This window comes from Poecile atricapillus, chromosome 6, assembly GCF_030490865.1.
Source record: "Poecile atricapillus isolate bPoeAtr1 chromosome 6, bPoeAtr1.hap1, whole genome shotgun sequence".
Classification (NCBI taxonomy): domain Eukaryota; kingdom Metazoa; phylum Chordata; class Aves; order Passeriformes; family Paridae; genus Poecile; species Poecile atricapillus.
In genome coordinates this window covers 16,855,715-16,867,842 of record NC_081254.1, presented here as the reverse complement: position 1 = coordinate 16,867,842, position 12,128 = coordinate 16,855,715, and the positions used below count along the sequence as shown (strand labels likewise).

At 42.1% G+C, this 12,128-nt stretch overlaps 1 protein-coding gene across 3 annotated transcripts; it reads right to left on the bottom strand.

The window, feature by feature from the left end:
• Positions 1-1,328: 1,328 nt before the first annotated feature.
• COMTD1 (catechol-O-methyltransferase domain containing 1) lies at positions 1,329-11,845 on the bottom strand. 3 transcript variants are annotated; one of them, XR_009277875.1, is made up of 8 exons: positions 11,697-11,845; positions 10,322-10,446; positions 9,222-9,327; positions 8,361-8,479; positions 8,039-8,093; positions 6,460-6,593; positions 5,575-5,784; positions 1,329-2,745 (listed from the first exon to the last, which is right to left on the bottom strand). XR_009277875.1 is itself a non-coding variant. In XM_058841637.1 (7 exons), exons 1-7 carry the CDS (start codon positions 11,776-11,778, stop codon positions 5,632-5,634), a joined length of 774 nt encoding a protein of 257 aa, XP_058697620.1. In that variant the 5' UTR covers positions 11,779-11,845; the 3' UTR covers positions 4,689-5,631. The 3 variants fall into 3 exon arrangements, 1 of the variants encoding a protein (XP_058697620.1); XR_009277874.1 differs by lacking the exon at positions 1,329-2,745 and adding an exon at positions 2,752-4,681; XM_058841637.1 differs by lacking the exon at positions 1,329-2,745 and having other exon boundaries at positions 4,689-5,784.
• Positions 11,846-12,128: the final 283 nt, after the last annotated feature.

Here is a 12,128-nt window from a genome sequence, read left to right as displayed (position 1 = left end):
GCAACATAACCCAAGTCCCTACCCCAGCATAACTCAAAAGGTTGCTGGAAAAATGCACAGTCTCTTGGCTTTTTAGTAGGTGAATAGGAATAAAATTATGAGCCTTTAAACTAAATAATAATTTTTTCCTTGTAGCCTGAGATCTGTTCAATCAATAATCTTTCTGCTAACTCTGGGGAGAATTTTAGTTGCCTCCATAAAATGTTTTAATTATTTAAAATCATAAAATATAAGTAGGCACAATTTGCTTGGAACTCATTAGGGAAATATATGAATAAGAAGAAAAGATAATGTTTGCTTCTGCATTAATTTAAAGCAGTCTCTAAAATATGAAATCTAATCCTGGAAAGCAGTGACTTATCAGCAATGTTTATTTTTCTTATAATAGGAGTAAATATTAAAGCAGCTAGTTATGTGCTTATCCCTACAGTATTGCACTGAGCCAAAAAGGAAGATAAATAACTTGTCTGAAATCCCACATTAATTTCCCTCTTTTGCAGGTTTTATGTTTGTTCATTTCCTTTTTCAAAACATTGCTTTAAAAATTATTATAAAACAGGTGACTTAGAAACCATGAGTAGCTGTAAATGCATGAGACCAATTTTGTGTGATTAGAATTATGCAGAGGTAATGCTTTATACTTGTGCAGAACCTTTTCATCTAGTGCAAATCATTGGCACAATATGCAGCAGCAGAGAAATGCCACAGCCCTGGGAAAAGGCTTGGCAGACCAGAGAGCAGAGCAACTGATGAGTCAGGAAACAAAAGTTTCTCTAAGCTTCTCTCAAGAAGCTTCAGTGCTCACTGTGGTAAGAAATGCTCATTTGCCACTCTTAGGTTTGCACAGACGGAAAAACCAGCTTTGTCATTCTCTTGCTTGGTACTTGTTTGGGACATCATCAGCAATCCCTTCCCAAAAGACCTCTCTTTTGTATTTGTGATTTCCACATTTTCATTCTGGGAAGGCCATGATAGTGCTGCCTCTCCCATTAAAATGTAATGAGCAATAAAATAAAACGTGCTGCAAACCACTCGGAGATGGGCCCAGATCTTTTGTGTGTGGGATGCTTTAGGTTATTTGTGCTGGTCTGGTTGTTCTTTGACAGAAGGGATGGAGCCACTCAGCATGGTCACCTTCCTCAAGGTGGTGCCATGAGGGAGGAGACCTGTGCACCTTCAGTAGATGGGACGGATAAACCCAAACTGTATTAATCTCACCTAGTAGGTTGCTGTGGTTTAACCCCAACTAGCAACTAAGCCCCACACAGCTGCTCCCTCACTACCTCCAGTGCAATGGGAGAGAGAAAAAAACATGAGAAAACTTGTAAGCTGAGATAAAGATAGTTTAATAAACAAAGCAGAAGCTGTAAAAACAAGGAATTCATTTACCACTTCCCATCTGCAGGCAGGAAAGCCATCCCCAGGAAAGCAGGGCTCCATCATATATAACTTGGGAAGACAAACACCATCACTCTGAATGCCTCCCTTTCCTCCTTCTTCCTCCCATTTTGTATGCTGAGCATGATGCCATGTCGTATCCCTTCAGTCAGTCTGGCTCAGCCGGCCTGGCTCTCCCTCCTCCCAGTTTTTCATGCATCCCCAGCCTGTTCCTTGGTGCGGTGGAGTGAGGGGAACATCTACACTGTTTCCAGCACAAACCCAAAACATAGCCCTGTACTAGCTGCTGTGAAAAAAATTAACTCTCCTTCAGCCCAACCCAGCACACAAGGAGAAACATCTCTTAAAACAGTACTGATCTCTTAGCTTTTTTACTCCCATTGTGACCATTTAGGATTGGTTTCTTCAAGTGGTAAACAGAACATAAGCAGGGATGCAGCCAACTGTGTGCTACTACATCATCAAAAATGAGCCAGTTATGGCACTTGCTGCTGTTACCACTCCAGTATCAAGACTGAAGTGCTTGAGATATGGCATATCCCTCAGATCTGAGCTGCCAAGTTTTCTGAGAACTGCTCATGCCTCAAAGGAAGGGGTTGAGATGAAGTTTATATTCATGTTCCTTTCCCTGTATCCTAAGGGCTTTGTCACAAGTTTGCCAATTGCCTTCTATGAGCAGCAATTCACAGAAAGTGCTGTCTGTGTGCAAGGTGACTGAATTAAAATAGATTAAAAACACTTGAGTTTGTTAAAAGAAAGAGTGACAGCAGTGTCAGAGGTTCAACAAATGCCTGTAAGTCATGCAACACTCAGTAGCCCAGTTTTTCTTTACGCCATTACTTTCTTTAGTAACATGAGAGACTGAGGATACTCCCTGCTTCATCCCCCCAATCTTCCAGCGGAATTAAAAGCTGCAGCATCAAAAATGCAGAACTGAGCCTTGAGCCCTGTGTTTATCATTGGACAATGAACTGTTTTTTTGCGGGCAGCCTTCTCTCTAGATTTCTCAGCATCCAGTCTCAGTCCTGCTCATTTAATTAGCTAGTAGAGATGCAAAGCTTACTCTTTAAAAGTCTTCTGTTCCCTTCCCTATTACCCATGTAAATATCATACCATACATACCACATTTTGAATGTGACATCTTTGGAGCAGACTCAGATACCTAACCAGCAGTTAGGATTACATGCTTTTATTCTCATGGTGGCTTCTGGAAGTTACCACATTAGGGGGAATTATTTTGTTGTTGTTATTGTTTTTTGTCTCATGACCCATCCTTCAGCCCCATTTGCTTCTGAGCAAGTCCCAGCTGTACATTTGTCACCTGTGTTGGCCCCTCTGGGGTCCCCCCTGCAAGCAGAAGAAATGTTGGTGTTGCAGGGACAGCTGGCTGGGAAGGTTTGGGCAACAGCTGTGCCCCTGGGTCAGCTCCTCTCCATTGGCAGAAAATCCTGAGCCTCTATAGTGTGAGCAGTAGCTCAGGCAGGTGTAATACCTGAGAGAGGTGAGCAGACACAGCAGACCCACGAGCTTCCAGACATGGCTTCTCCATTAGAAAGAGACAAAGACTTGCATTGTGATATTGGGTGGTCCATTCTCATCAGCTAATGGAAGTCTGAATTCCCATTGCCCCCACAAATTCCCCATCGCTGATTCACCACTTGAATTAAACCATAATTATATATTATCAGCAGTCACTTCATGGTAAGGTTGAAGGATTAAATGCAGTTGGTGGTGATAAATTCCAGATGTGCAGGACAGAAGCCTGAAGAGAAGGCCAGTTTCTGAGTAACTACAAGATAGAGTAATGTATTCTAAATATTTGATTCAATTAAGCTTCCTTCTGCTCTTTGTTTCCGCTTACAGATGGCTCATCAATCTATAGTTTAGGGACACATTGCTATTCTTTCTAATGGTAATTAGGTGATCAGGATGGAGACAGGTTTGATGAAATACTCACATTATGATCTGCATATTTAAAATGGAACAGAGTCCAAAGCAAAGGCAAAATGCTAGCTAGCTGCTGCACATGGCTTCAGCCTCAGGCACTTGATAGATTTTCCTCTAGCATAAGTAATGGGGACTTTGCCAGTACCCACTACAGAAAGAATAGTTGTTTTTTATTTCATCAACTATGAGTGCTTGCATCTGGTTTTAAATGTTGCTAAACTCTTACTTGACAGTGTCTTGCAAAAATACTCATGATACTTGCCCACTTTTGGCTCACCTTCATTGACAAGGTTCTTGAAACTTGGAAAATTGTAAAACAGTTGCAGAGTCTGTGGTTGATTTTCCAAAGGCTTCTCCATGTTTGGGAAAGGCCATCATGGTACTTTTAGGGCAGGGTAAGTATTCTTAACAGCTTCTGTCTTGCTCATGTTTATCAGCCTCTAGCCTCTGAAAGCAGGAATATTTGAGAAGATGCCCCTGCTGTTAAAGTGTCCCATTTAGTGTTTTTAACTCTTAGGATTCTTTTGGTATCTACTGACAAATTAAAATTGTAAAGTAGAACATGGCCAGAAGCTCTGCATCCAAATGTGTAATAATCCTGTACACTCCCTTAGCCACTCCATCTAGGAGCTGTTATAGCCACTAAGAATTTAATAAGGTGTTATTTCTTTTATGCAGAGAAGAAATTTGAGGAGTGCAGAGGTTTGAAGCTCTGAGGGTAAATCCGTACTCAGAAAAACAAACTGAGCAAACTTTATGCCCTATGTAAATTCTCATTTAAGGGCAACACACATCTTGTCCTGGCCTTCTCCCAGACTTGGATTTAGTCCTCAATTCAGCAAAGTACTTAAGCACATCCTGATATGCTTTGCTGAATCAGTGTTTTAAGTGGAAGTGACAGAAATAGAATTGAGATCTCCCTCAGTCATAACCCTACTCTGAAGCCATCAGGCAATGCTTCCTCTCTTCATTTCTCTACACTGCAGTGTCTGTGTCTGTGACAGGCAAGAGCCTGAACTTCTGCTCTGAACTTCTGCCCCTGACCAGCACCCAAGCCACCCAGCTGAAATTTCAAAAGTATGAGCCAAGTAGACACGTTCTGAGACTTGAAACCTTTGTCCCCCAGTGGCTCAAGTCATTCAAGTGCATTGTTTAAGCAAATGGATGAAGGATTCTCTTAGCTCTGATAACAGCTTTCCTTCAGGTCATCAACAAAACTGAAGATCTCTTTCCTCTATACATATACTTCCAGTGTTATCAGTCCCCCAAAACAGTTACCAGTGAAGCTTTTGTCTGTAAAATCCTACTTTCAGTTTCTTATTTAATCAATTTTTATCTGTAATAAAGAATTGCAGCCTGAAATTTTGCTATCTGCTGCTTAGGGAAGGGAATCTCTGCTTGCAATAATAATTTGAACAGCCAGTTAACAGCTGTATTGCATCCTCATACAATCATAATCCTTCTATAGGCTTGCCACCAATACTCTGTGCTTGCAACTTTCTACAAAACAAGCAACTAGCAAGTTGCTTCTTTGAGGGAGTAAGGGGAGGGACACAGGAAAGAGGGAGAATTGTTTTGGTTCACTTCTTGCCCATTTGCTTTTCCTCATTCTGACTTAAAAAAAAAAAAACATGGATTGTTACCTGGGTTAAAGAAATCCAGTCCTTGTGCACAAAAGTTTTAGAGAATACAGCTACTGTATTTGCAAATACTGTTTGTCCTTTAGTAAGCTTTTAAAAAGAATGTTTTTTTCACATGTCTTTTTGAGGCTTGCTCTGTAGTATCCTTTAAAGATAAGGAATGACTTACAATATTTTTAGTCTGAGAAGGTTAGCAATCTCCTTGATGTCATTTCATTAAAAATCCATTTTTCTATTATGGCCATGAACATTAGTAAACTGCACTTCTTTTCCTTTTGATGGTACTGACTGATTATTCCACTGCTCAAGAGGTTCTTCTAGGACAGAAAATTACTTCATTGTATTGAGTCATTTGGACAATCTATAGAGGGGGATTTTTTCAACCACTGTCTTACAAGGACAATTTAATGTAAGTTTATTTCCTTTATTACAATTAAGGTAAGAAACCATAGTAGATGTCAATAAATCTCTCTTCTCTGCTTAGCTGCCTTTAGGATCCTGCTGCTCCTAAAGTTTACTTTCCCAGGCAATGCTATCCAGTGGAGATATAGGTTAAATTAAATTAAATTTTTGATGCTGTTCCACCTACATTTTTCCTGATGATTTGATGCTGCTTGCTATTTCCCATCTGCTGGGCTTCCTTGAGTTACAATTTGAATGCTAATGTGACTCCATCCCCCACTGGGAGCATGCTGATATTGACACGTGCATCTCTGAGAAGCTTCTCATTGAGGTGGTGGATACTCTGCGCTGCCAAGTCATCCTTCCTTGGTTTTAGCACCTTTCCATTCCAAAAGACCTATTGAAAAAAGAAATATGATGCACCTCCTTTGTTCCAATATGGTCCTTGGATCACTAAGGAGGCTTTGGAAAAGTTATTTTATATTTTTTAGAGATTGATATTATTTGTTGTATTTCAGATGTCTAATGGTCTCTGACATGGAACTCCCATAAGTAAGTGGGATTGAGAAGCCACAGAACTTGCTAATTGTACTTCTACTGTAGATTTGAAGCCAAAATAAAAAACTATGTATTTAAATATAGTTTTTTTAAGAGCACCTATTTGGCTGTCACCATAACCCTGAAGGTGCCTGAAGTTTAATATCCTTTGTTTCTTGTAGAAGTAATTAATTGATAACTTATTAATAGTTACTGATTACAAGTGCTACTTTTGATCTTATGTAAGTACTGTACATAGTTTACATGCACTACAAGACAAACCAGAATAATACAGAGCATTCTCTGTAACAGATAAGAAAAAAAATTCTATGTTTTCTATTAGTGCTTTATATAGCTTACTTTAAGAGTTTACGTTGAATTTTCCTTGTGTCATGTGGAACAAACGTGTCACAATTAGCAACCTAACTGCAGGTCAGAAATCACATTACTAGAATTCCACTGTGACTTTTTTTCTTTTTCCCACAGCCAGATGCAGTAACTGCCTGTGCATAGCCACCAGAACTGCAGTACTTACATTATCAATAGCTATTATTCCCCCTTTCTTTATAAGGTGCAAGCATTTTTCATAGTACTCATTGTAGTTTTCTTTATCGGCATCAATGAAAGCAAAGTCAAAGGTTTCCGCTTCTCCATTGGCCAACAGTTCATCTGGATGAGCAACAAAGTGAGTTGTTATACCCTGGTTAGTGCTGTGTAGGAGGAAGTAATCCATTTGTGTCAAAGTTCTCATTAAATGTTTTCTGCTGCCTTGACCAGGCAGCCTATTCCTCCACAGGTAATTACTAGAAAAGCTTATCCCACAGAAACCAATCTAGACATTAAGTATGCCATAAAACACACAGTTACTGAGTTCTGCATGCTTAGGAGTTTGTGGAGTAGCTCCAAACCTGAAGGATGTAGCTGGGACTGCTGAAAGGTACAGTAAAAACAAGTCAAGCACTTTGAAACTGGACATACTCTACACCTTCAGCTTTTTTTGAGCTGAGAACTGTTTTCTTGAGTGGATTAGAATTTTTCTCACTTTATGAACAGGTTCTAAATGCTAATCTCTCCTTGGGGATCAAGTGCCATGACACAGGTCATGAACAAACCCTGTCAGAGATATTTACAGCAAGAAATTGCTGTAAGTAGTCCCTCTCTGGGCCAAGACAAGTAGAATTCAGTTTTAAGTTCTCCTAAACAAGCTTCCTGACTGAGAATTCCAAATTGCCAGTTGAAGAGAAGGTGATTGCTGTCTCCTAAGGTCCTCTGCCACTCCTGTAACTGGCCCTTAGCCTCTGTCAGCAGAATATGTTTTTTGTCTAAAGCAATGCCTGGACAAAGCAGTTAGACAGCCTTCAAGGAGTGTGTATACCAGCAAACTGCTTATACCTGCCTCTTCAGAAAGGATGGATTTGAAAGTAATACAAGGTTTTCAATGGATCTGTGGATCCATCAAACACCTTTGCTGGAAACCTCCTGCATCCAACAATCCCAGAAAATTTCTTGCATTTTCAGAACACTTACTAGCATTTCTGCTCCACATTTTCTCTTTCTTTGAATGAGACAAGTCATTGCCTCACTAATGGCCTTGCACACTTTCGGCACATCCTGAAATTGAACTTCTCTGAACATGATTCAGCCTGAATTATATATTGGCTTCTGAATTTTTTCTGTACCTCAGCCGTTTCAGGGAACCCCTTCTCTCTTAACAAAGGAATACTTGCTTAGAATGGACAATGGATAAGAGAAATTTGGCTTTGTCTAACTAATCTGTTTTAATCATCTTTCCCAGAAGCAGCTGACAATAGTACTTGATAGATTAAATAAAGTGATGGACAGGACAGGTGAGTGAGCAGTACTGCCCACTACATGAGACAAGCATTTTCTCTCTCTCTGCTAGTAGGTAGGAGAACTGTGAGTGCCGTATTTTTAATATTTATATATAATTTTAATATTTAGTAAGATTTTTACTTTTTAATTAATATAAGAGAAGCTGCCTCCTGTTAGCAAAATCACATTCACAACCATATTTGGTCTTAAATTTTGTCACTATTGTATCCCTCTTCTATGTCTAGGGAAGGAGAAGCAATTGGTTATTTCAGGTTACTTACCAAGCGTTTGAATTGCTGGCTTAATCCGCAGGTCAATTTTATGCTCTACTCCTGCCTAAGATGGAAAAGAAGAGAGTGTTGATAAAAGTGGTCAAGAAATAACCTGTTAGTAGTAGTGGCTGTACCCAGGGAGTGACTGGGGTTCAGACAGTTTCTCTGTTATTTCTAGGTTCCAAACACCACTTTTTTCTTCCCAAACTGAACTCTGTCAGCCTTCTTTAATGGTAAGAATACTTCTATGTGAATGTACAAGTCTAAAATACCTAAATCTCTTCACATGTAAGGGCAGCTGCCCCCATTGTGTACAGGAGATGCTGCTTACCTCCTTCCACAGTGGCCTTCCAATTTTGGCATAGTCCTCATTTATATCACAGGCAATAACTTGGCCATTATCTGGCAGGACAAGTGCCATATTCAAGGCATTATAACCTGTGAAAACACCTAGGAAAATCACAAGAGACATTAACACTTACTGTATCGTGAAAAAAGGACTACAGGGCTCTCTTCAAGAATAAAATCCCCAAAGGAATCAAGAATGGCAATTGGTTAAGAGACAATAAAGATTTTTTATTTTTCCTTCCATTTTAATGTATTTTTTCTTTTTTTAAAATCAATCTTTTAGCAAACTTCAATGTTAGCTTTTTTCAAAAGGCTCATGGACAGACAAGGCAGAGTCTGGTCTTGCATGTGTAACCCAAGCGAGCAGCAAAACACCAGGGAATTGTAACAGCCCTGCCAAGAATAAAGATGGTGGGAACCCATATCTGGCTGCTCAGCATCAGTCTGTCTTTTAGGACATCCTGGTAATATAGGTGCATCAAGCAAAGTGGATTTGAGACAGGGCCTGTGCAGCAAAATATCTTTTTCTAGCAAGAAATTGATACAGGAAGGACAGAATACACCCTGTCCTGCAACTGCTGAAGACTCAAGAGATCTATTTAGCTCAGTTTTTCAGATTGCTTCAGAATTGATGAACGATCCATGCTGATGCCAGAACCACTGAATGCACAGTTAGACAAAGAGGCAACCAAGTGCAAATCAGACACTCCTTTTCATGCTGTAGTTTGCCCACCTGTTTGCTGACGTATGCGGTGCCTTCCTGTATTTGGGTATTTCACGTTAAATGCAGCTGTATTTGGAGAATGATAGGCAAGAGTTTTTTACTACAAAGTGACACTCTTACCTATTTCAATAACTTTCTTGGCTTTAATGAGTTTGACCAAATTTGCCATAAGCTGAGCCTGCTCACAGGACACCATCATTCTGCCCCAGGGATGCTCAGCAGTGAGCTAGAAAAGGGAAAAAAATATAACACATTGCATCAAACAAAAACCAAATCTACCAAACCAATATCCTAAAGAAAAAAATCCTACTGAAACTCCAGGATAAGCAGATACCCCTGTCTCCTCATTTTAGATGGCTTTGTGCTCCATCTATGAGCCAGAAATTGTTTTGAATTTAACTATAAGGAAGATGTTATGTGTGTCATAAGCAGTGGATATTGAAAGCAGTAATATGCTCCAAAGTTACCATGGCTGTGGCAAACTCAGCAATATTTGTAACAAAGAATCACAGAGGAACTTTGACTATGAAAGTCCTTTATTTCTGTGAATTTACACAAACAGATGCACTTCCTTCAAAATGCGTAAAATGGTTTAATGAACTGCTAGGTTCATGTCTGCCAAAGGTCAGACCATGTAGTCCTGGCTACACAGTGCAAACCTGGAGAAGCTGTGCCCATCCTACCCATCCCAGGGTGGAAAGGCTCTTGGCACTGAAGAATGGGCAACAGGAAAAGCAGGGCTGTGCCATGACAGCTGACAGGCAAGTATGTCCTCCTATTTCCCTTCCTCTACTAGGGATCATTCCAACCAATCTGTTCCAGCAGTTAACATTAAATTTCTTTTATCTAAGAACAGTTTGTCTCACCTCAAACCTGCGTCAGGATGTCTGGTCTCATCTCTGACACTGGAGCCTGATGGAGGACATCACGTCTCTGAGCTACAGGTTCCTTATATGCCAACCAAAGTGAACAGATGTCGTCTGTTCAAATCCAAACCAAGTGCAACCCTAACACATGGCCTTGGGAGCCAAGAATAGAAAAACATGTCTAAAATGTATGGCAATACTATTAAATAGCCATGTAGGTAGATAGCCCTGAACATTGAAGGGTCTGGGTATCACCAGTTAAAAAAACCCCTCTAGTGGGTACGCAAATAAGACAGAGAACGGAAATGTGACCAGGATCCCAGCAGGTCAGGATGAGGTGTGGCTGATACTGACCAGACGCAGCTTCTTTAGAATTGGATGTTCCCGCAATGAGTGATCCAGTATGTATTGCCGGAGAGGACTGTTTTTCCTAATCATACCACTCGGGGTCCCAAAAATGAAAGAAGGGTATCTTTTACCTACAAAAAAGTAAGTAATAATAATAACTTTTATACTTTTTAGGTATTGCCATTCTAAATAAAGAAAGCATTGAAGCATTACTAAAGGTTAAGAAGTTCTTCACTCTAAAATAGCCATGAAAATGGAAAACACAACATAGCTGGACAACCAGGTGGACTATAATTTTTTTCTGTCTCCTTTATAGCCTCTAAGATGTCCAGCCCAGACCTCCAAAGGCTGAAAGAGAAAGGCTTCAGCACTGTGTTGTTCAGCGGCCAATGTGGTGGTTATAAACTGCCATAATTTTACAGGAGCAGTAACCCCATCAAAACTTAAAATTTAAAGAGAGAAACATGAATGAGGCACACAGTTTTCTCAGTCCTTATTTTGCAGATGAATAGAGGCTGCCAGGTTTTAGGCCCGTCAGCTGATGTGTCTTCTCAAACCCTGTGCTCTCCTCATGACACTGTCCTGCCTTCCAGCCAGGGAAAATGTAGTATTGCTCAATGGCTTGTTTAGCATGAAACCAGCACGCAAACAAAGTAGGTGCTGAAAGTTTAAGGATTTGTACATGTCTATTCAAATACAATACTGACTGCAGCTTTCCTGTCCAACGTTTCTTTTACCAAACGGACCAACTATTCTTAAGAGACCACAACAAATTAATTTCCACATCTACAGAACACTTTTATTTCGAGGGGTTTATCTTCTGTTAATGGTTCTATTTTACAGACGATCACGGCGAGATGTAGATTATTTCAACAACTGGCCTTAAGTCAAAGTGTAAGTAATCAAGTTTCCGCGTTACAAACCCAACAGCAATCTACTTCCCATCCTGGATCGTGGGCTCGTTCTTCCGCTGTCCCGGGGCAGTGAAAGCGAAACTGCTACCAGAGAACAATGCTGAACGCAAGGACCGCACCCCGGCCTGACCAAACAAACGCAGGCAGGGGACCGGGCGGGGAGCTGTCCTCGCCTTCGCTCGGACCTTGGCCTGGCCCCACACTGCGGCAGCCGGATTACAGGGAGCGGCTTGGGCTCTGAGAACATCGGTGTATTTACTGCCGCAGCTCAGCAAAATAAATCCCTGCCCGCAGGGCAGCCCCAAGGGGTCTGTTCCGGGGACAGCCGCCGGGCTGCACCGCGGCGAGGACTCCTGCCCGCCCTGGGAGGGACCTGCCCGGGCGCTTCCCATCCCCGGTGGGGACACCGGGAAGGCGCAGCCTTCACGTCTCTGTGAATATAGCAGGGCTTGGGAGGCGCCGCTTACCTGCGAGCACACCCGTGGCAAAGGCGACCCCCAACATCGCCGTCCCGACAGCCACTTCTTTGGGCACGCTGATGAGCGGCATTTCGGCGTGGGGAGCGAGCGAGCGGCAGGGAGGAGCGGTGCGGCCCGGTTACACCCGGGGCGGGGCGGGGAGGGGAGGAGAGGGGAGGGGAGGGGAGAGGAGAGTCGGGTCTCTCCGCCCGCCCCGGGAGGGAGGGGCCGCGCTGGCCCTGGGTGGCGGCCCCGCGGCCACAGGGCTCGTATCGGTGACTCTTACGGTCCCCGCGCCCCGGCGTGCCCGATGCTGGGCTCGGCTGGGAAGGCGAGAGGGTGGGTCACCTGCGGGAGGAGGTATGTCACCTTCCTCGGTGATTTACTCGGTTGTGGTGTGACAGAGCACCTGGGATTTGTGCAACCACCTCCTCAGAGACT